This window comes from Leptodactylus fuscus, chromosome 2 (genome assembly GCF_031893055.1).
Source record: "Leptodactylus fuscus isolate aLepFus1 chromosome 2, aLepFus1.hap2, whole genome shotgun sequence".
Lineage (NCBI taxonomy): Eukaryota > Metazoa > Chordata > Amphibia > Anura > Leptodactylidae > Leptodactylus > Leptodactylus fuscus.
The window spans coordinates 119,951,078-119,971,637 of record NC_134266.1 but is presented as its reverse complement, the minus strand read 5'-3'; the positions used below and the strand labels follow the sequence as shown (position 1 = coordinate 119,971,637).

Sequence of the window (20,560 nt, the reverse complement as noted above, 5' to 3'; positions counted from 1 at the left end):
CGCTGCTCTGGAGCCAGCAATCCACCTCTACTGCGCAGGCATGGAAGGCTACTGCTCCCACACCTGCACAGTAGAAGTGGAATACAGTCTGCAGAGCAGTGCCGGGACGATTGCACACGCCGGCAGAGTTATAACAGATGGAGGAACCGTCTCACAGGACGAAGTCTGAAAGGAAGAGCGGTAAGTATGATGGGGGGGGGGGTATAAGTGACTTTCCGTTTCTGGAAACGTTATGTCACCAGTAACCAGAAAATGTACCTGGGGCAGTCACATGACTGCCACAGGTATATGGGTCAATATACATTTTCAATAAATTATGTAATTTACAAAATAGGTGATGGGAGGGGGTTTAGATTAGTGTAGGAATAAAATTTTAATCAATTAAAAAGTTCAAATAAATTAACTAATTAATTAATTAACTGCATTGCAGACCTGACTGGTAAATTTTTTAAGAAAAAAAAAGTGTAAATGATATGCTGGTTGTATGTTCATACTTAAACAGGTGTTAGTAGTGGAAACGCAAAGATGCAGAGTAAAAGGAAACAGCAAATTAATTTATTATATTTTGTATAATAGCGACAGCATAGGTTGCAGAACTCTTCACTCTAAAGTTGTAGGAGGTACATACAGAATTCTACCCAAAATGAACTTAAAGCGGTTACTCAAATGATATATAAGTTGTAGTTTCATGATTGGTGGAGGTCCTAGCAATGGAGGAGCTCCTAGTCCCCACTGATTTATAACTTACTACAAAGTACAGCAAATAGGATAAAATACAAGTTGAATTGTGATCAAATTCTTTAAGTTGAATTTTTTTGAGGGAAAATATATAAATTAATATTTGAAGTTTTGGGGTTTTTTTCAGAGAAAGTATCAAGTGGCAAGAGGAAGAGATTAGAAGATGAAGATGGACAATTTGTGATGGAAATGGCTGAAAATACAGACAACCCACTCAGGTGCCCAGTGAGGCTCTATGAATTTTACTTGTCCAAATGGTAAGCAGTTTATCTACAATCATGTGAACTATGCCTGTACACCAAGGCACCTTAGAGTCAGCAAATTCAGCTCAAAGGGTTATCCCAATGCGAGCACTTCAGAAGATGGGAATAGCCCTGTGTCCATCTCCCTGTGTTGGTCCAGAGTTAATGAAACAGCGAAATGTAGTTGTTTCTCGTTTATATCATTGAGAGGGACAGCACTATTGGTGTAGTCCTGGCCACTAGGAGGCTGACACTAGGAATATCAAAAAGGTGTTGGCTCCGCCCCTGGGCCATACCCTCTCCACAGACACGATACTAGCCAGGTTCAGCCTAGTGTCCGTAGGAAGCACACACGACCTGCATGAAGGTCTTCTGCTTTTTTTAGTTATTTCTTTTCTCTTACAGGTGCAGGGGGGGCGGTCATCAACCATGTACACCAAACTAGTTGTACCCACCCTCTGGGCGCTGGGCTCTTTTGAGCGCTTCTCACTGGTCCCTTGCCCTGGGGTCCTTGTCCACTTTCCCAGCCTCTCAGGGCGCCGCTTCCCCGACTCTGGCCTACTAATTTAGTCCCCTACTTCAGCTGGGACTATGCCATGGCTAGGCTCCTCCCCTCCAGGGCCTCTATGGCACCATCTGCATCAGCGGTAGCACACACCAGCCATCGCTTCTGTGGGGAAGGTAGCTTGGTAGAAGCAGTAGTGCGGACCCAACCAGTCAGAGACAGGGACTCAAATCTTGCAACAAAGCGGTTTATTTACGAAAAACAGAAAAATAAATAAACCTTTATGTCAGGCACAAAACTGAAAAAAATACGGCCTTCGTTCATGGAAAATAAAGTCAAACAAAATCCTGCTCGTCTGAGCGCTTATTATCAGTCACATGAATCAACCAAAAAAATTAACACTGTACTGTATCACAAGGTTCTCAGTGTCAGGACAGATCCAGGCACTTCCTTTCCAACTAGGATCTGTCCTGAAGTGCAGGTTCTGCAACCTTTTATGGGCCAGTAACGAGTCTTAGGACCCACACCTGGGGCTAAAACCTATTCCTTACCAGCACTGGAGCACACATAAGTCAGGAATCTGGGGCTGATTTAGCGGGAATCCGGCACTCTGCCTGTCACCTTCTCACACCTTCTAACTTAACCCCCCCAGACAAAATTAGGAGGGTTTAGGCCCAATTTTTCCCTAGGCTTCCTGGCCCTCTTTTAGCCAGGGGTAGACTTTTTTTTAACTTCTTCCAATTTCCTTGTTTGAGAATCTTGGTGGGAGCTCTCTTCACCAGTTCTCTCCTCATTGAGCAGGTTTTTCCTGCTCCCAGAGCACCTAAGCCAACCTGGTGGCACGCAGCTTCTGAGGAATCTGCGAAGCCTTTTCTATATAAAAGAAAAACAAAAAACTTGAGAGTCTTCAGTAGTTGATACCTTTTTTTAATGGCTAACTAATAATGATGGTAGATTACAAACTTTCGGGATAACTCTGGTCCCTTCCTCAGGTATATTTATACCTGAGATATATTATACCTGAGGAAGGGATCAGTTATCCCGAAAGCTTGTAATCTATCATTATTAGTTAGCCATTAAAAAAGGTATCATCTACTGAAGACTCTCAAGCTTTTTGTTTTTTTATATTTCATACCCACTGGCTAACACAGTACAAAAACAAATGTTTTCCTTAAGCCTTTTCTACTGAAGCAGGTGGACACTCCCTGATGGCCAGTAGGCTAGCCCTTGGGCTACTTACCTTCTCCTCTGCGGACCCTTTCGCCTCCCGTGAAGAGTCCCACCTTTCTCTGGGCCGGTGCTGCCACGTTTTTATACATGTGGTACTGTAAAAGAAAGCTGTCATATGGCTAGCCTGACCCATCTGCAACCAGTTCTTGTCACACAAGCTACCCAGGATCCACTGGCACGCCTTTTGTGGTTCCTTCTCTGGACTTGGCAGCCTCCCTTATCCAGGCTATAGGCAGCTTTGCCAGACTTAACCCCGTCTGTGGTGGAGACCTTGGAACGGATGCCTTCCCAGATTGCTGCTCAGTTGAGGCCCCCTCAGGTCGCCCCCTCAGGCCCCACACTCGTTCCTTCTCTAGTGGACACTCCAAACCAGGTGGTCATCCTATAAGTCTCTCTCCTACTCCCCTTCTTCTGGGGTTTTCCCTGACAGGGTTGCAGTTCCACTCTCACAGGCAGAACTAGTTCTCCCTCTGCTTGGTTTGTTTCTGCTGGGGATGCCTAGGACTTTGGCTCGGATCTTCAGCAAGGCACATCTTTATCAGCCACTACACTGGACCTCATTCAGATGATCTTCTGTCCAGAAGGATCTCTCTCTGACACAGTGGAAACCCCCCTGTGGTCTCCGTGAACCATGGGGCCTTTGACCAGATATTTAAGAAGGAATGGCTCCATCTGGATTGCTACTTGTCTTCCAAAAAAAATTTGGATGTCCTTTTTCTCTTACCAGACCAGTGTATCTCCCTGTGGTCCACACCCCCTGCCGTGGCTGTCTCCATAGGTTGGCTGTCCGAGGCTACTATGCTGCCTTTGGGGGATTTTGCCTCCCTCCTTGACACTTTGTACAAGAAGTTGGACTTCCTCTCCAAATCAACTTTTACAGAGGCTGGCTGCGCTCTTCAGTCTTGCCTTTTAGCTTTCTCATTTTGTAAATCTTGCATTGCCTCAGAAGGGCCTTTTCCCTGGAGTCACCCCCCCCCCCCCCCTCCTTCCCATGACATCCAAGTGCTGGTTTCTTACAGCCTACCTAGCTCAAAGTACTCTTGGAGGCGGCTCGCTGGTCATGGAATGTGCAATCTATCTCTAAAAGGGTGGTCATCACTCTTCCCCTCTCCTGGGACAAACTGGGCAGACTATTTGGCAAGGGCCATGAGAAGCTCAGAGGCTACTAAAGGAAAGAGTTTTGTCTTCCACCATCATCGTTCAAAGCTTCAGCCATCCTCCTCCAGCTGATTTCAGCGTGTTTTGCTCTTTTCATGCCTCCAATTCTTGCTCTTCCTGAGACTCATGTTCTGGGCAGCCTTCCTTCAGACCTTCCTCTTCATGCCCCCTCCACCTCTAGGTCTTCCCAGACTCTGGACACATCGATTGGGATGCGGCTGGTCTTTTTTTGGAAGATATAGCTTGCTGGTGTTGAAAGCACCTAATGATATAAAAGGGAAAATTGGATAAAAAATGTAAAATCCCTTTCTCGTTGTATTCATTGAGGGGCACAATCTCTTTTTTTCTTCCTGTTCTGGGCTCTTCAACATTCTTTTCTGGGCTGGTTGTTGGTTCAGTGTTTTCTGGTGTTTTTTTTATTTTTTTCTTTCCTGCTGCTGCGATTGTAACTGGCTAGCATAGTGTATAAAGAAAGGATATAGCTCGGGGCGGAGCTGACACTTTTGTGATATTCCTAGTGGTAGCCTCCTAGTGGCTAGGCGTATACCCATGTTGCCATTGTGTCCCCCAAATGAATACCACGAGAAAGCGATTTTACAGGGATTACAAAAATGTGTTTTTGGTTTTGTTTTTTTGTTTTTTTACTTTCTTTCAGTAATTTCCATAGAGGTAACTGTGCAGCAGTAGCATAGTGAGCTACTCTAAGATTTATGAAGACTGGTGTTATCTTATTGAATTTATCTTTTACACAATCTATTGATTTCTTGTATAATACACTCCATAGATATCTGTGGACCTGTAGGTCATTGTTCACAGAACACCCTTACAAAAATTGGACAAAGTTGCTGTAAAAAGGAGGCATATGTCTCTATTTCAACGAAAAATGTAATGTTCTTGGTCCTGAAAGGATTTAAAAAAAAATAAATAAATAACCATTTCAGTTGATGCCAACATTGCTGAATGTTAGTTCTCTTTTATAGCTGAGTACAATTTCTGATTTTATTCTGCTCACTCCACAGCTCTGAAAGTGTGAAGCAGCGAAGTGACGTCTTCTATCTTCAGCCAGAACGTTCTTGTGTACCCAATAGCCCCATGTGGTTCTCCACAATGCCCATTGACCCAGGAACATTGGACAGCATGCTAACTCGTATTCTCATGGTTAGAGAAGTTCACGAAGAGCTGACCAAAGCAAAAGAGGACTCGGAGGGGGAGCTGTCTGATTAAAATGGCACAAGATACCCTACTCTAAAACCAGAAATAAAATGGGGCAAGCGCTAAACTGTGAATATTACACTTTTTCACTTTGAACTTGTGCACTGCCCTCCTTTGACCCAAGAGTCCTTCCCCTTGTATAAATGGACAATGGAAGTCTTGAACTGCTGGGACTAGACAGTCCAGGATTTCTACGGCAAAAGAATGGGCCCAGAGATGAGCAAATGACTCTTACGATCTTATGATCATACACCTAAAGTTAGGTGTTAGACTATTAAAAGGAACTGTAACTTCTTTTTTTTTAACTGGAGCAAAGGAGAGACAAATTTTAGCTCTTTCTACTGTGTAAATGTCTGATGAAGATTTGTAGGAAACAGCAGAAAGGGTTCACAAAGGAGTCTCTTCTATACTTGTGTTGGATAACACTGAAATGGGTGCATTGAGGTGCCACCTACCTTATATTATTGAAACGTATAAACCACGTTGGAAATCCCTTTTGACCTTCTTACTTCCGGACAATTTTTTGGCTAAAGTGACCCATTCACTTATTGCAGTTCTTCCTTTGTTTCCCTTTCCATATAACCACAGCAGGCCACACAGCGCTAATGTAGCTGAATTCACAGAAACCAGGTGGTGTTTTCTTTAGACCAGATTAGACTACAATAGCAGTACCACAACCACCATTGTTTGTGAGCGCAGACACTGGTATGTTTTTCGGCCCAGAAACCCGTTCATTTGGAACATTAGAATGCTTTGTTGTGAAACATTTTGGAGCTCTTTTCCATAATGTACAACACACCCACACCCCCCCCCTTTTTTTTTTTTTTTTTTTTAAATATATATATAAATATATATCCACACATATGGAGTTAGAAAAGTGGGACAAATGTTAGCTCAAGGGACTTGTTTTTAATACCTTTCCTATTAAAAAAAAAAAGTGTGCAGTGTTCACCCCCACTAGTTACTGCTGCAGATATAGGCTTAATGAAAAAACCATTTGTGTACATTTTGTGTTTTCAACAATACAACGGTTTGAGTAGCGATGTAATAAAATAATCCTGAAGATACTGTACATCATCTAGTGTTGGTGTCACTGGTACCACCATAACAGATTATTTTAATATACTGTGGTCTGCTTTCCAAACAAAAGGAAGGAATCTTCTATTAGAAACCTTAGAAAGGACGTTCTCAAAACCATGAAGTAACACCTCTAGACCTTTGAACCAGAGACGAATAAGTAACCATGACTTGGATCTGATTGGTAGAACTGAAGGAAAAACGTGGACTTTATAGTGTTTATAAATAACAGAAAACTCAGACACCCAAGCACAAGTCACACCAGAATGATTTGTGGCTGGGGTCCAGCAAGAACTCTGTATGTTACTGTTAATTCATTACACTCTTTTCTATCAGAGGGGACCCAGACATGTTTGTAGTGTATTATGTTCCTATCCCCTTGTATTTTAAAGGGTAGTAATGACTCATTTTCTTTTTCCCCTTTTTCTTGTTTTAGCAGTTCCAGTTTAATATTAAAGACAAAGTAGTCCCATTTTGTGTATTTGTTCTTATCCTGCTTGTACAATAAATCACTGATTTGTGTTTTTAATGTGCAGAAATTTGTGTGGCTACCGTGCGGAGGAAAACAACCTGCTGGTACTTGGTTGTTTCCATTTCACGTACATATTCATTATAATTGCTAAAGTCCCAAACGACAGTGAATAGAGATGAGCGAGTACTGTTGGGATCAGCCGATCCGAACAGCACGCTCCATAGAAATGAATGGATGCACCTGGTACTTCCGCTTTGACGGCGGCCGGCCGCTTAACCCCCGCGTGCCAGCTACGTCCATTCATTTCTATTCAAGCGTGCTGTTCGGATCGGCTGATCCCAACAGTACTCGCTCATCTCTAACAGTAAACTTATTGTCAAGTTTTGTAGGCAAGACCTGTTTTAGACTGCAGGATAGAGAAGTATGTTATGGTAAGAAGTTTTAAAGCATAGTTAAATTTCAGGTCATAATACTTATAAAAAAAAGTTTATAAACATAAGACAAAAACAAGTTCAATAATCATGTGCTGACTGACGGGTACAAAGGGAGAGATTACCCTATGGGGTTGCAATCCTTTGGAGGTTGTGCTGTGTCAGGGTACCAAGGAAAAATCTTAGAAGCATTCCCTGGGCAGCTAGAAAAAAAAGCGGACACATTAACATCAGTTAGTATCCGTTAATGTATGTTATTATAGGTGTCCGTTTTGTTTTTTTTTTTAACAGACTCCTTCATAACGGATTTCAAGGGTAGAGTGAACCCAGCCTAAGCTGACACTGAGACCTGAACCTGTCCATGTAGGAAGCGCTGGTCTAAACTATATCCACTAACTGTGAAGTTATATGAAAAGAAGAGAAAAGCAACTTGTAAGCTGTTAAAACTTCATATCTGGCAAAATAATACCTGTTTCAATTCTCAAAAGAAAATTCAAATTTCATATGGAATTTTTAGATTGTTTTTTTATATTATCGATTGTAGAAAAATGGAGCGCAGATAACTTGAGCCAACATTCCTAACTATGAAGACAAGGGCTAGAACATATATCGTGGTTAGCCTAGAATCATAGCTCTCAATGAACCCGGCTGTTACCAGCATGAAAAGTCTTCCTCAATCATTCTGGGAAAGAGTGAAACAGGCAAATCTTCTCTCCCCTGTACTGCCTACAGTGACCCCTGTGCCCAATCAAACCATTTGTTCACTTCCTTCATTCACCTCACAACATCACAATTGGAATCCGGATTGTGAAGCTTTTAGCTCTAAAGTTATGATGATTTTATGAATATGTGTGCATGGTGACAAGTGACATGAATAGTCTCTGCACATGTTCAACGTCTATTTTTAGGAAGTCGGGTGCATATCAGGCGGCACCTCTTAGATTAGATTTTTAGTCACACTTTTTTCTGAAACAAACCTCTTCAAGTCTGCTGTTTTGCAATATACCAGTTGTCTACTTAGATTTGCTTAAAATTTGCATTGAATTGTTTTCTATGTTCAGCTTCATCATAGGAAAAGAACAATGAAAATGACAAGTGCCTGATCTCCAATATACTTTCTGTATCAATTCCAAATGGTATTCTAGATCTCTGCTTGCGGTCATTCATTCTGCATACTTCCAGTGGGTAAAAATCAGACCATGATCATCTGATACACAAACAGCATCACAATAGGTCCTTTTTCCTTTATTTTGACATTTTTATATACATTCACGTGTTGAAGCATAATGTACACCCCACACTTTCAAGTTTTAAGAATTAAAAGAGCTCTATCATTGGGAACAGTCATTTTTAACTAAACATACTTTCATAACCTTTAGAAAGGCTATTCCAAACATACCTTTTGTATCTAAATTGCCTCAGTAGTTTTTAAATGAGCCTATTTTTATTCATATGCTAATTAGCCTCCAGCGAGCACCCCGGAAGTCTGCTGTATTTCTAGCACAGGCTGCTGCTGATGACTCATCTCCCTACTCTCACACACAACACATAGCAGAGAGAGGAGAGAGTGCTCGCTGAGACTTCCTGTGGTCGCTGGAGGCTAATTAGCATATAAATAAAAACTATCATTCAAAAACTACTGAGGCGATTTACATACAAAAGGTATGTGTAGAATAGCCTTTCTAAAAGTTATGGGGCTTCAGTTCTTTAAACGTTAGGAGGTATTCTGCTGCCCAAACACAATAGGAAGAGTAAGTTTACACTAAGGGCTCATTCACGCGGAGCAAGAGGGGGAGGATTTTGACGCTGAATCCACCTCAGAATCTGCCCCCTCACTATGTAGAGGTTTATGTAGACGCTAGCTTCCTTTTTCTGTGAGCGGTATGTTCCTGCTCATGAAAAAAAAAAAAAGCGAGCTGCCCTTTTTTCTGGCGGATTCCGCAGCTGATTCAGCTCCGGCGTCCGTCTCGCAGCAGCACCCTCCGGACTAGGCCAATTCTTCTAGGCCTACTCTGGAGTGGGAAGCCGTGACTGTCGGAAGCTGCAACAGTTGCGACAGGTGCATTTTAGTCCTATTCTGACGTGGCTTCCAACGTCAAAATCAGGACCAAAATGCGCGGCACCTATCCCCGTGTGAACTAGCCCGTAGCAGTATACACAGGAGAAATCCACTTCAAAACACACCTCCCAACTCTCCCATTCACTTTAATAGGAGATAGGCAGATTTTTTTCCTCTGATTTGCTCAGTAAAAACAGAAGCGACATGACCTATCAAAATAGAAAAAAATTCTGTAGCTCACTATTTCCAGATCCTCCATATTATGTCAGCTTCAGGGTGCACATGCTACTTCGGACTTTAAGGACTAGTTCATATGGGGGGCGGATTTTGGCACCAAGAGTGACGCGGGGAGCCGCGTCACTCTCAGGTCAAAACCCGCCTGCCACGACTGTCGCGGTTTCCCCCTCCGGAGTCGGCTCGAATGAGTGGGCCGAGTCCGGGGGTTGCTGCCGCCAGGTGGACACCGCGGCTCAGGGAGCCATGGAATCCGCCTGAAGAAAGGGCAGCTCGCTTCTTTTTTCTGCTAGCAGAAAAAAGCCTGGCGGTCTCCATAGACCACCATTGTGAGGGGGCAGATTATTCCGCACCATAATCCGCCCTCTGCGTGAATGGGCCCAGAGTGAGGTAAGGCAATGGAAAAAAGGAAAAGCAAGCCAGCATCTCACTGGTTAATAAAATATAACTTTTAATCCATCAAAAATAAAAATAGATACATGCAATGAAAGAAGAAAGAAAAGAAAAAACTGAAAAAAAAACTAAACGCGTTTTTTGATGGATTAAAAGTTATACCGTACTTTATTAACTTCAGAGAAATGCCGACACCTTTCCTTTTTGGCATCAACATGACCTATCTTTGGCTAAGGCCCCACGTTGCGGAAACAAGTTTTCTGAGCCAAAGCCAAGAGTGGCTACCAATGGAATGGGGAATACATAGGAGGTCCTTATACTTCTCCCTTCTACTAAATCCACTCCTGGATTTGGGTCAAAAAAATGTGGCAAAATCTGCAACAAGAAAAGCAGCATTTCTGCCGTCGGGCCTCAGCCTTCAGATGGATTCTGCCTTACAAGGTAAACCATTAAATGAATGGGAGGCAGAAAAAACGCAGCAAAAAAACAAAACCCTATGTTTTTTATGTTTTGTGTCTCCTATTCATTTCAATGGAGTTTGCAGGTCAGAATCTGCAGAGTCTGAAGATAGGTCAAGAAACAAAATCATCTATAGGATAAAATCTGCTCTCGATTCCCAATGAAATGAATGGGAAGGTTGGAAGGCATTTTTGACGCAGATTTTGAAGTGGATTCCACTCTGTGTGAACTCATGGCTGTTCCTGGTGGCCTGGTATGGCCACAACTCAGATTAAGCAGACCTATAGCCAGTAAGCATGAAATAGAGTTTATTTCATGCTTACTGGCTATTTAATAGACGGTACAGAGCTGCTGAGTGAAAGCCTTTCAGCACATTTTAGGTGCACGGTCCCTTTAAGTCACGTGCCCTGCGTGCTTTGGCGTCGTTGCCTGGCGACAGCACAGGCAGTCTTTGTGTAGGAAGTGGCGTAATACTGAAACTGGACGCAGCCGGAAAAAGGCGGATGTGAGCGCCGCCTATGAGTCGCGACAGCGCGTGACTGGTGTGTCGTGACAGAGGAGGCGCTGAGGGAGTTCGGTGGTGTGCAAACGAGAAAGAGAGGTATGTGGGGCTGGAAGATCTGCTGGGGTGGTGGGCCCGGTGATGGATTGGCAGCGGCTGTAGTCAGTGTTAGGTTGCGGAGAGGCACTTACTGACTTCTGGGTGGCCAGTGCTGAGGACCATAGTGCCAATGGTTCAGTGCTATACTGAAGACCGCCTTAATGCTAATAATACGTGTAATAGCTGTGCTTAGGAGAGAGCTGAAGACACAGCATGGGAGCTGCAGGAGCATTCTAGCACCCATAGGTGCACCCAGGGGTCTGTCCCTAGACTCAGACTACTACTTGTGGGAATGAAAGTCATTATAAAAGCCATGTAGGTACACTACTGCTTATACACTGCCAGAATCAGACGTCACGTCTAAGGCTCTATTCACATAAAAAAGAGGTTACCTAAGCCAACCTGTAGACCTCATAGACTATAATGGGATCTGTGTGTTTTCTGCTTGCTTTCCGCACTAAACATGTGGAGAGAAAAGTCTGGCAAGCAGCACTGTTCTCTCCCATGTTTTGTGTGGAAACCACAAGGACCCTATTATAGTCTATGGGGTCCGCAAGTTTCCTTAGGTAACCACTTTTTTATGTAGATAGGTTTCTGTTCAGGGGGTTCCCAAGCGGACTTCCCGAACAGAAACCCAAATGCAGATGTGAGTTAGGCCTTAGTGGGTAGGTGGCCATTCTTTTATTAATCTGCACAAAGCGCACCTAATAAAAGCACACCACATGGCAAAAATGGGCATTCGTCAGAGATGTCCTCACCGCAGCTTTAGAAACAAGACCAGGTGTGTAAACCGTCTTTTTGTTGTTTTAGAACATTCCCTGTCTTTAAATTCTTGATGATATCGGAAAACCCCTTTAAGTTCTACCATATTCCCTCAGCACAGAACTGATAGCAGCCTCTGTAATAATGTTTAATATAAAGTGCTGTGTGTATATTTAAAAAAAACAAAACACTTTTGTTCTTTTTTTTATCAGTTCTAGTGTAATGGCTCGTGGGCAGCAAAAGATCCAGTCTCAACAGAAGAATGCCAAGAAGCAGGCAGAGAAGAAGAAACATGGAAGTGACCAGAAAGCTGCAGCTAAAGCAGCCCTAGTCTTCACGTGTCCTGTGTGCCGGGTAAGGGGGCCCTCCTCCATTATTAAAGTACTTTTCCCATTTCAATCCAGTGTAAATGGCCAGGTAATTTTAAAGGAAGCTACCACCACCAAACCATTAAGGCTAAAGTCACATCTGTGCTGGCGTGTCAGCCGCAGGAACTGACAGAAATCAGTGGAGAGAAAATCCTGCATGAAGGACGCTTCTCTCTGCCGGTTTCAGTATAAAAACCACAGACACTTGGTGGACTCTTATAGTCTATGGGGTCCGCGGGTAACTACTGTTATTGCCACCGGGTCCTCCAATGGATCTGAATGACAGAGGGTCCTGTGCGGATGTGAACTTAGCCTTACTGTTATTCTTCTGTAGGGCTGGTTAATGACCTAGTGAATATATCTTTCTTGTGTCGAAATGCAATCTTACTGGTGAGAAATTCAACTTTTATTGCTGTTTTCTTTTATGGTCCTAACCCAAATTGGCCTCCAAAATGGAAATAATGGTGCTGGTTGCAGGGCTGTATTTCTCCACAGCCCATCTCCTTCATAAATAGTTGACCCTGCCATGGCCAGGCAGAAGCTGCAAAGCTTTTCTATTTCATGAAAAAAGCCAGTGAGTAATTTTGTTTGAAAGTAAATATGTAACAAAATATAAACATACCTGTATTATGCATGTCATTTTTCTAGATCTGGACAAAATCAAGTTGAAGTTTTATGTGAATGTGACAGCTGAAGCACTGGGGTGTGGGTTGTCAGCCCTGGGGACACTGCTCTTGCCGCTCAAGTAATGTCATAGCAGTGGAAAAATCAACTTTCAATTTATAGGGTGCCACAGGCATGTAATGGTAGGGGTCTGAGTTGCAAAAACAGTATTCCAGGAAGCCCACCCCTGGTGAACTAGCTGGATAAGACTTCAAAGTTGTTTCTCTGACAAGTGACATATGTAACAAAGTTACGTATGGCAATAAAAAACACCAAAAAAAATTGTAAGCAGAGTAAAACAATTTGTAAAAAAAAAAAAAAAAAGACTAAATGTCATATGCAATTTGTCCTAATTTAATACATGTCTGTACAGGAAGTTAAACCTCAGGAAGTGAAGCAATGTGGTACAGTTAAAGAGGACCTGGGGCATGAGTTGGGGCACATGCGGTTTTGTAGACCACTGGAAAGCCAACAGTGCGCTGAATTCAGTGTACTGTCAACTTTCATGATCTGTGCCCCGGGGGAAGAGCTATCGGTCCCGGTACTGTAGCTCTTCACAGTCAATAGGACTTTCCTGACAGTCTGTGTGAGCGGTGAGGAACGCCCCCTCCCCTCCTGATAATACTCGTCTATGGACGAGCACTGTGAGCAGAGGGAGGGGGCATTCCTCCTCGGTCTTGCAGTACAGCGTTATAGGCGCTGCCGTGAGGAAGGACGTTCCTGACAGAGTGTCAGGAACGTCCTTCTGACTGTGAAGAGCTACGGTACCCGCACTGATAGCTCTTTACCCGGGACACAGATTGTGAAAGCCGACAGTACGCTGACTTCAGCTTTCCAGCGGTTTATAAAACCGCATGTGCCTCAACTCATGAAAGGTCCTCTTTAACAATACACATGGTGGGGAAGATATATTCAACACATACGTTGATTTCAGACAGTGTTAGGTAATGCTATATGCTGGATCAATAGGTCCCTGCATTTGTACGGTGAGATGTATTTGGCTCAACTCTAGGAACTGGGCCTTAATAGCATATCATAGCTGCAGATACCCAGCGTCTAAGGTGTAACTCACAGAGTTGGTTAAATGCCACAAATGTCCCTTGTACCGACAACATTTTTATATGAAGTTTAAAATTTTATATCCACCAATCTAAAGCTGTCCATACACATGAGAAGTCAGCCAAAGTTTTAATAAACTAAAACCTCGTCCATTCACGTGTTTAAGCCTCAGTTTGTCTAGAATGTTCCTGTGCAGATAAGATATGAAGGGATGGATCATATTTCTGTAATAGTACTGAAGCCCGTTCATTCTACTTATTGGTGGGTGTCCTAAAGGTCAGACATTGATCAGTAAATATGGTACATCTCACCCAGTTAATGTTACACGTCTTTTCTTGGTTATGCAATGCATATGACCTTAGAGCTAAAAAAATTCCATGCATGTTTGACTTGCAAATGTTTTTTTCCTCCAGACACAGATGCCAGACCCCAAAACTTTCAAGCAACATTTTGAAAGCAAACACCCTAAATGTCCAATGCCTCCAGAACTAGCAGATGTGCAGGCATAACAGGAAATACCGGTTAGTCACAGCATTTCTTAAAGGGGTTTTCTGGCCTCAGATTGAATTTTCATACTGATGACCTATCCACAGAATAACAGTCTGTTTGTTTGTTTGCTTATTTTATTTACAAATGAATATATCAAAGGGATATGGGTAACTTTGTAAGAAGGTAGTATCTAGTATCCTAGATGACTATGATGCCAGGAGTCCAGGTCCGAGCTCAGTGTTCAATCTAGAAAATGCAGTCATCATTCTTTGTGCATCTTTGGACCTAATACACTCATGTGAAGACTGCTTTTATATCAAATTTTCAGCTTGTTTTAGCATCAAACAGCAGTAAGGATGCAGGAAAAGCTGTGGTGACATAGAAATTCCTTGTTATATGTTCCAGGAGGATTGTGTTTTCCTGCTTTTTACTCATTCCTTATGCTAGGTTCACACTAGTGTACAGGTTCACTTGGGTATCCTAAAATATCCTGTGGACCCTATAGACTATAATGGGGTCCGCCAGGTTTCTGCCCGAAATCGACGGAGAGAAAAATTGTTTTGTCTCCGCATATTATAAGTGGAATGGGGGACGGAGTACCCAAACGGTCACACAACACTGGCATGGATTGAAGACTGATCTGGCAGTGAATTGAGCAGTTTAGGAGGAAAGAGAGGAGCTAATAAGAGAAGAGAGAATCATTTTCTCTGACAAATATGATACATTTTTGTATATTTACCTGAACTATTCATCTTACTCTTTTAAGTGGTTGCGATGTTTCCTAGGCAAAATGGACAGCCCTTTTAACTTTTATTTATTTTATAAATTCTTTATATCAAATAAAACAGAAAAATGAATAATAATACAAAACGAAAACTGGCCCTGAACGAAGAGGGTGCTGACGAGTGCAGCGCAACACAGGATTTCAATAATGACTATAACTGTGTGGCAAAGGGACAGCTGAGCAATAAAGAAGGGAAGCCAGGGGGAAAAAAAAAACCCTTTTAACTATTAAATCAACTTGAGTGATTGGAAAAAAAAAATCATTCTCAACCGTCCCTGATGCTTCGGTGTCCTCCTGGTTCTTCTGCTCTGATGGCTTTTCCTGGGTCTTTTCGGGAATTCTGCTGATTGGTCTCAGTGGCTTCAGCAGTGCTCAGGAAGAGGACCCGTTATGTCACAGGTAGAGACATTACATGCTATTCGCTGATTGACCTCAGCAGTCACATCTCCACTGAGGCCCATCAGTGGCTTCAGCAGAACTCCGGAAGAGACCCATTCAGCAGAAGATTCGGGAGGACACAGGAGCATCGGGGACAGGTGAGTATGAATTCTTTTTTTTTTTTTTTCCCAATATGATTTAAAGAGGACCTTTCAAGGTCCGGGGCACAGGGAGTACTATATACTACTGGAAAGCCGACAGTGCGCTGAATTCAGCGCACTGTCGGCTTTCCCGATCTGTACCCTGGGTAAAGAGCTATCGGTCCTGGTACCGTAGCTCTTTACAGTCAGATGGGTGTTCCTGACAGTCAGTCAGGTACGTCCTTCTCCACAGCAGCGCCTATCGTGCTGCACAGTGTGAGCGGGGAGGAACGCTCCCTCCCTCTGCTCACAGTGCTCGTCCATAGATGAGTATTATCAGGAGGGGAGGGGGCGTTTCTCCCCGCTCACACTGTACAGCGTGATAGGCGCTGCTGTGGAGAAGGAAGTACCTGACTGACTGACTTACTATTCAGGTGGTCAGGATCTCCAGATGACAGATGCTATCTTTTCTGGTATACAGAGTCCTCTCCTCAAAGTGGAGAGATGAGTTACAAGTTTTGTTTTAGCTACACAGCTACCAAAAGTGACTATGCTAGATGGTTAGGCTTTTGCCATTTCTTATTCTTCAGCTTGTGAGGTTACACCAGGCAGATTGGGTTCGTTCACCAAGTTTCTTTCTATTTGTTGATGGGAAGAGATTGCCTCAGTTAGACAAAACCAAAACACTTCCGGGTTTAAGTTCTTGAGGACTCTCTGGTGGGGTTGCATCTCTTCTAGTTCTCCTTGGAGAAAATCTTTAAGTGGTGATCCCTCCCTATGCATGTGATTTCTATTGTGTTCTTTTTATGGTGCCTCCATCCATGTGCTGATGAATGAAGGGGGGAAAAAATGGTACTTGCTGGTAATTCGATTTGTATTTAGCTGCAATTTTTTCTGTTCATTTCTCTCACATGTTCCCTTAGTGATGAGAAGTTCTGCTTTTTGCTTATAAGGGTTAACATGTGGAAAATCATGGAAATTTCTTTTCTTCCATTTTTCTAGGTATATCCCCAGTTGATGAATGCACTGAATGGAGTGGGTTGAGCATCTTTAAAAGACATTTATTCCATAAGTCTGGGCGCACCTACCTACATTATGTTAAGTTGGAGATAAGTAACATGAGAGTATCCAGACTTTGAAACTGCAGCAACTAATTCTTCACAGTGTGGATTTCATATCCCGTTAGACGTGAGATTATTATTCACCAAAAGGAGCTGTTCTAACCCTTGTTTACACAGTTCAGTGGTTGGTTTTCTCGCTTTGAATGGACCACAACTGAAGAATGTCGGTTAAGTATTTCATGAAGCTTCATAAACGCTATGTAAAAAGTTTTTATGCAGAATTCTAATTGTAACAAACAACTTTTCATAACTGAATACTACAGATGAAATTTGTAATGTAGAAGGAAATAGGTTTCCTTCTCCCTTTATCAAGCTGAGGTTCCTTTTTTTACATATTAGTGTATGAAGGGGGGAGGAAGAGGTGCTGGAAACGATATACCAATAAATGTAGCTACTAAACTCTGGTATACTGTAAGCTAGCTCTTCAAATACTACTGTGCGTCAGGATAAAAGTCTACCATTGCACAGAATGAGGCAATAAATCAACAGCTTTCTTCTCCTCCTCCCCTCTCCTTGGAGTTCAGTGTGTGAGCTGGATACCGATATTGACTGTATGTAGGCAAACAGGCTGAGTGAAGGTGAGGTGGAAAAGCAAACCGATTTTCTTAAAATTACAAAGATTATTATAGTCACATGCACCATTCATTTATGAAAAGTTTTTATAATTAGAGGTACATTTTAATAATCAGAATAACCAAAAGCTTCATAAATATTTACTTCCTGGTCATGGCAGAGCATTCCACTCCTCTATTAAGTCAGAGCAATATATTTTTTGTTTTATTTGCATTCCGGTTCAGGTCTTCATAGTTGCCCTTTTACTTGTTTATAAATCTGATCCAATATTGCATCACATGTATGAATCGTTGTGAACTTGCTATACTGTGCCAACGCAGAACACTTTGCACAATACCTTGATCTCACAGCCCTACCGGAGGTGAAAACCACTTGATAATATCTATGCTGGTCATTATTACTAGTATTATTTTGTTTTTACTTTTGTGGGTTTTTTGACAGTTTTATTATTCACACCATCAGCCTTCAGGTATACAAATTTTTGCAGGTCTTGATGACAGTTGGCAGCATAATAAGTTTGTAATAAATCGGGTAATCCAGACTTAACCTTTTGCTCTAGTTATTTATCATAATTGCATTTGTATCCCCTATTCTAAATATTCTGCTTAGCATCCTTTTCAATCTTTTGCTTGTTTCAAGAGGACCTGTCACCAAATAGAAAATGCTAAATAAATACATTGTTTTATTCTTGCTGTTCGCCTGATCATTGTGGTGGTTTTTCTTTTTAAAATCCATCCATCTCTTCAAAAAGGTAAGATCCCTGTAAGCTAGCTCTGATTCTTTAAGTAAATGGTAACCTTATGTTTTACTATAAGAAAAAAGGTTCCCGCCCACTTGGAGAATCCGTTTGCCTATAATCTTTTGAACACTGACTTGTTCAGGAGAATGATGAGAATAACCTTGGTTTCTACTTGGTGACAGATTCTCTTAAACTTTGGAGGAAGATGTGAAGAATTAGAATCCATTGGCTGAGAGTTAAAAATGAGCCCTCAAATAAATGCCAAAAAATTTCAAAATATTCAAGGATTTGAGCCGTTAACTTACCTTTATAACTTCCTATGTATGCTTATGTTAAAGTATTTTGTGTAACAATCTTTAATAAACATTTCATTTGGAGTTAGTTTTTCATATTTGTAAATATTTTTGTGTTCCCTATCAATATTTAAAGGCAAAGACTAATCGGACACAATGCTGCAAATAACTAGACACACTCTTGCATCAATAATATCCTCCTCTTCATCCTTCTGAAGTGAAATGGAGCCAATCCACATATTCCATTTACCATTTAGATACTGCCTTTATTGGATTTATTAAAATGTGTACAATTGTAAGAAAATGTTCTAGGCAGTGCGGTTGGGTTCCACTAAAACCATACCAAAAACTACATTGGAAAAAGGTAAGGCTACATTGACATCCACGTCATAGTCTCCCTTGGGGAATCCATTGCAGTGTCTGCCTGAAAATTAACCTGGGGAAAAAGTCCTGCATGGAGGGCTTTTTCCTCTACCAGTTTCAATTTTAACTCCTTAAAGGGATTCTACCATTAGAATCCCTTTTTTTTTTTTTTTTTTTTTTTTTTTTTTTAATTTTAAACTACACATCAGAATAGCCTTAAGAAAGGCTATTCTTATCTTGCCTTTCTTTTTCTGATCCGCACCATTGTTCCTGAGGAATTTATTTCTTCCTCATGCAGATGAGATTTCAGACAGCACAGGGGGAGTTCCCCTTTGCTCAAACAGCACAGGAGGCATCCCAACAACGCCTCTGTCGTCTTCTCTGGACCCGGCCTCTTCGCCAGGTCACCGACTGCATCTTCAGCCAAAGCGAGCTACTGGAAATGGCTGACTGACATGCGCAGTAGTTGCTTTTGGCTGAAGATGCAGCCGATGACCTGACGAAGAGGCGGTCCAAAGAAGAAGACACGCGTCGCTGCAGAGTTTTTAGACAACACAGGAGGCGCCCCCTGTGCTCTTTGAGCAAAGGGGAATGCCCCATGTGCTGTCTGAAAACTTATTTACATAAGGAAGAAATAAGAAATTCCTCAGGAACGGCAGTGCGGATCAGAAAAAGAAAGGTGAGAGAAGAATACCCTTTCTTAAGGCTATTCTAACGTGTACTCAGTTTAAAAAAAAAAAAAGATTCTAATGATGGAATCCCTTTAAGGGCACAGCCTAAAATTTCTTTAACCATTTACGGGCTGCCCATTGGGTTTTTGCATCCGGAAGGTGGTTGCCTTCTTCTGCAAGGACACGTCCAAGCAGATTTCAGCAGCTGCTGAAATGGGGAGCTGGCTGTAACTTCAGCCGGAGCTCCCACAGAGAAGGTAGGGAAGGGTTATTACCTTCACTGCCTTCCCGATCACAGATTGCGCATATGTGGTTGTAATCTGCTGTATGGGTAGATGGTGGGGCTCAGAATGGAAAGAGCTCTCTTTGACTTTTGGCAGGCAGATTTTGCTGGAATGTTTTTTTAGGTGTCTTGTTGCATTTGCAGAGTCTCTAAAGTCGCAGTACAATAGAAATCCCCCAAAATGACCCCATTTTGGAGACTACACCCCATAGTATTCTTCAAGGGGTATGGTGAGCATCTTGACCTCACAGCTGTTTCACAGATTTTATTAGCATTAGGACATAAAAATGAAAAATTACTTATTTTCCAATAAACTTTATTTAGCACCATATTTTTAATTTAAGGGAATAAACAAGAAAAACCACACCAGTTTGTTAAACAATTTCTCCTGAACACAGAAATGCCCAATATGCTGTATGGGTACTCGGTGGGCTCAGAATTGAAAAAGCGTTATATTTTGGAGTGCAGATTTATGCTAGGTTCACACTAACATTCAACATTCTGTTTTTTGGGGACCTAAAAAAACCTGAACGCTAACCTGCTTAAAAAGCAGTTACCTGCAGACTCCATAGGCAGATCCCATAATGGGATCTGATGGGGTTTCCACCTGAAATATGTCTGCATTTTATAAGCGGGTTCAGGGAAGGAAACACAGAAAAGTTTGAGCGCTGGTGTGAGAACCCAGTCATAGCTGGAACAGTTTTCATCTGTCATGTCTGGCCAACACAAGAATCAAATTCACAGCTGAAACTTGGTCGTGTGAATGTGCAGTAAAAGACAGCAAGACAGTTCTAAGACTAAAGCCCCAAGTAGTGGGCCACAGCAAAAACGTGATGCAAGAAAATCAACGGAGACAATGCATCGTGGTTTTCCCAGCACCACTTTTCACACAAAGTCCTCTGGGGAGTTTCTACTTCAATTATACTTATAGAGAATCCACTGGTGTTTCTGTAGTTATAATTGACACGCTGACCACAGCATTTACACATTGTGGGACCTCAGCCTTAAAGTGTAAATTTTTCTTTTTCATCCCCCCTCCCCAACCAACCTTTTTGCTGTTGTG

At 42.2% G+C, this 20,560-nt stretch overlaps 2 protein-coding genes across 2 annotated transcripts in view; both read left to right on the top strand.

The window, feature by feature from the left end:
- Positions 1 to 6,730, top strand: part of ZMYM4 (zinc finger MYM-type containing 4) — a 63,836-nt gene extending 57,106 nt beyond the window's left edge. Inside the window, exons 25-26 of the mRNA XM_075264473.1 lie at positions 866 to 995; positions 4,893 to 6,730. Of these exons, the coding sequence (XP_075120574.1) occupies positions 866 to 995; positions 4,893 to 5,097 (335 nt within the window). The 3' untranslated portion in view covers positions 5,098 to 6,730. The remainder of the gene's footprint in view (positions 1 to 865; positions 996 to 4,892) is intronic.
- A 3,925-nt stretch (positions 6,731 to 10,655) lies between these two features.
- Positions 10,656 to 18,257, top strand: LOC142194994 (zinc finger protein 706-like). The gene is made up of 4 exons (XM_075264453.1): positions 10,656 to 10,811; positions 11,786 to 11,927; positions 14,077 to 14,184; positions 16,457 to 18,257. Exons 2-3 carry the CDS (start codon positions 11,796 to 11,798, stop codon positions 14,170 to 14,172), a joined length of 228 nt encoding a protein of 75 aa, XP_075120554.1. The 5' UTR covers positions 10,656 to 10,811; positions 11,786 to 11,795; the 3' UTR covers positions 14,173 to 14,184; positions 16,457 to 18,257.
- The last annotated feature ends 2,303 nt before the right edge of the window (positions 18,258 to 20,560 follow it).

Bases quoted from the DNA above. Each gene is read 5' to 3' on its own strand.
- LOC142194994 (XM_075264453.1), top strand. From the start codon at position 11,796: ATGGCTCGTGGGCAGCAAAAGATCCAGTCTCAACAGAAGAATGCCAAG. The intron at 11,928-14,076 runs GTAAGGGGGCCC...TTTTTCCTCCAG, and splicing joins TCACGTGTCCTGTGTGCCGG to ACACAGATGCCAGACCCCAA.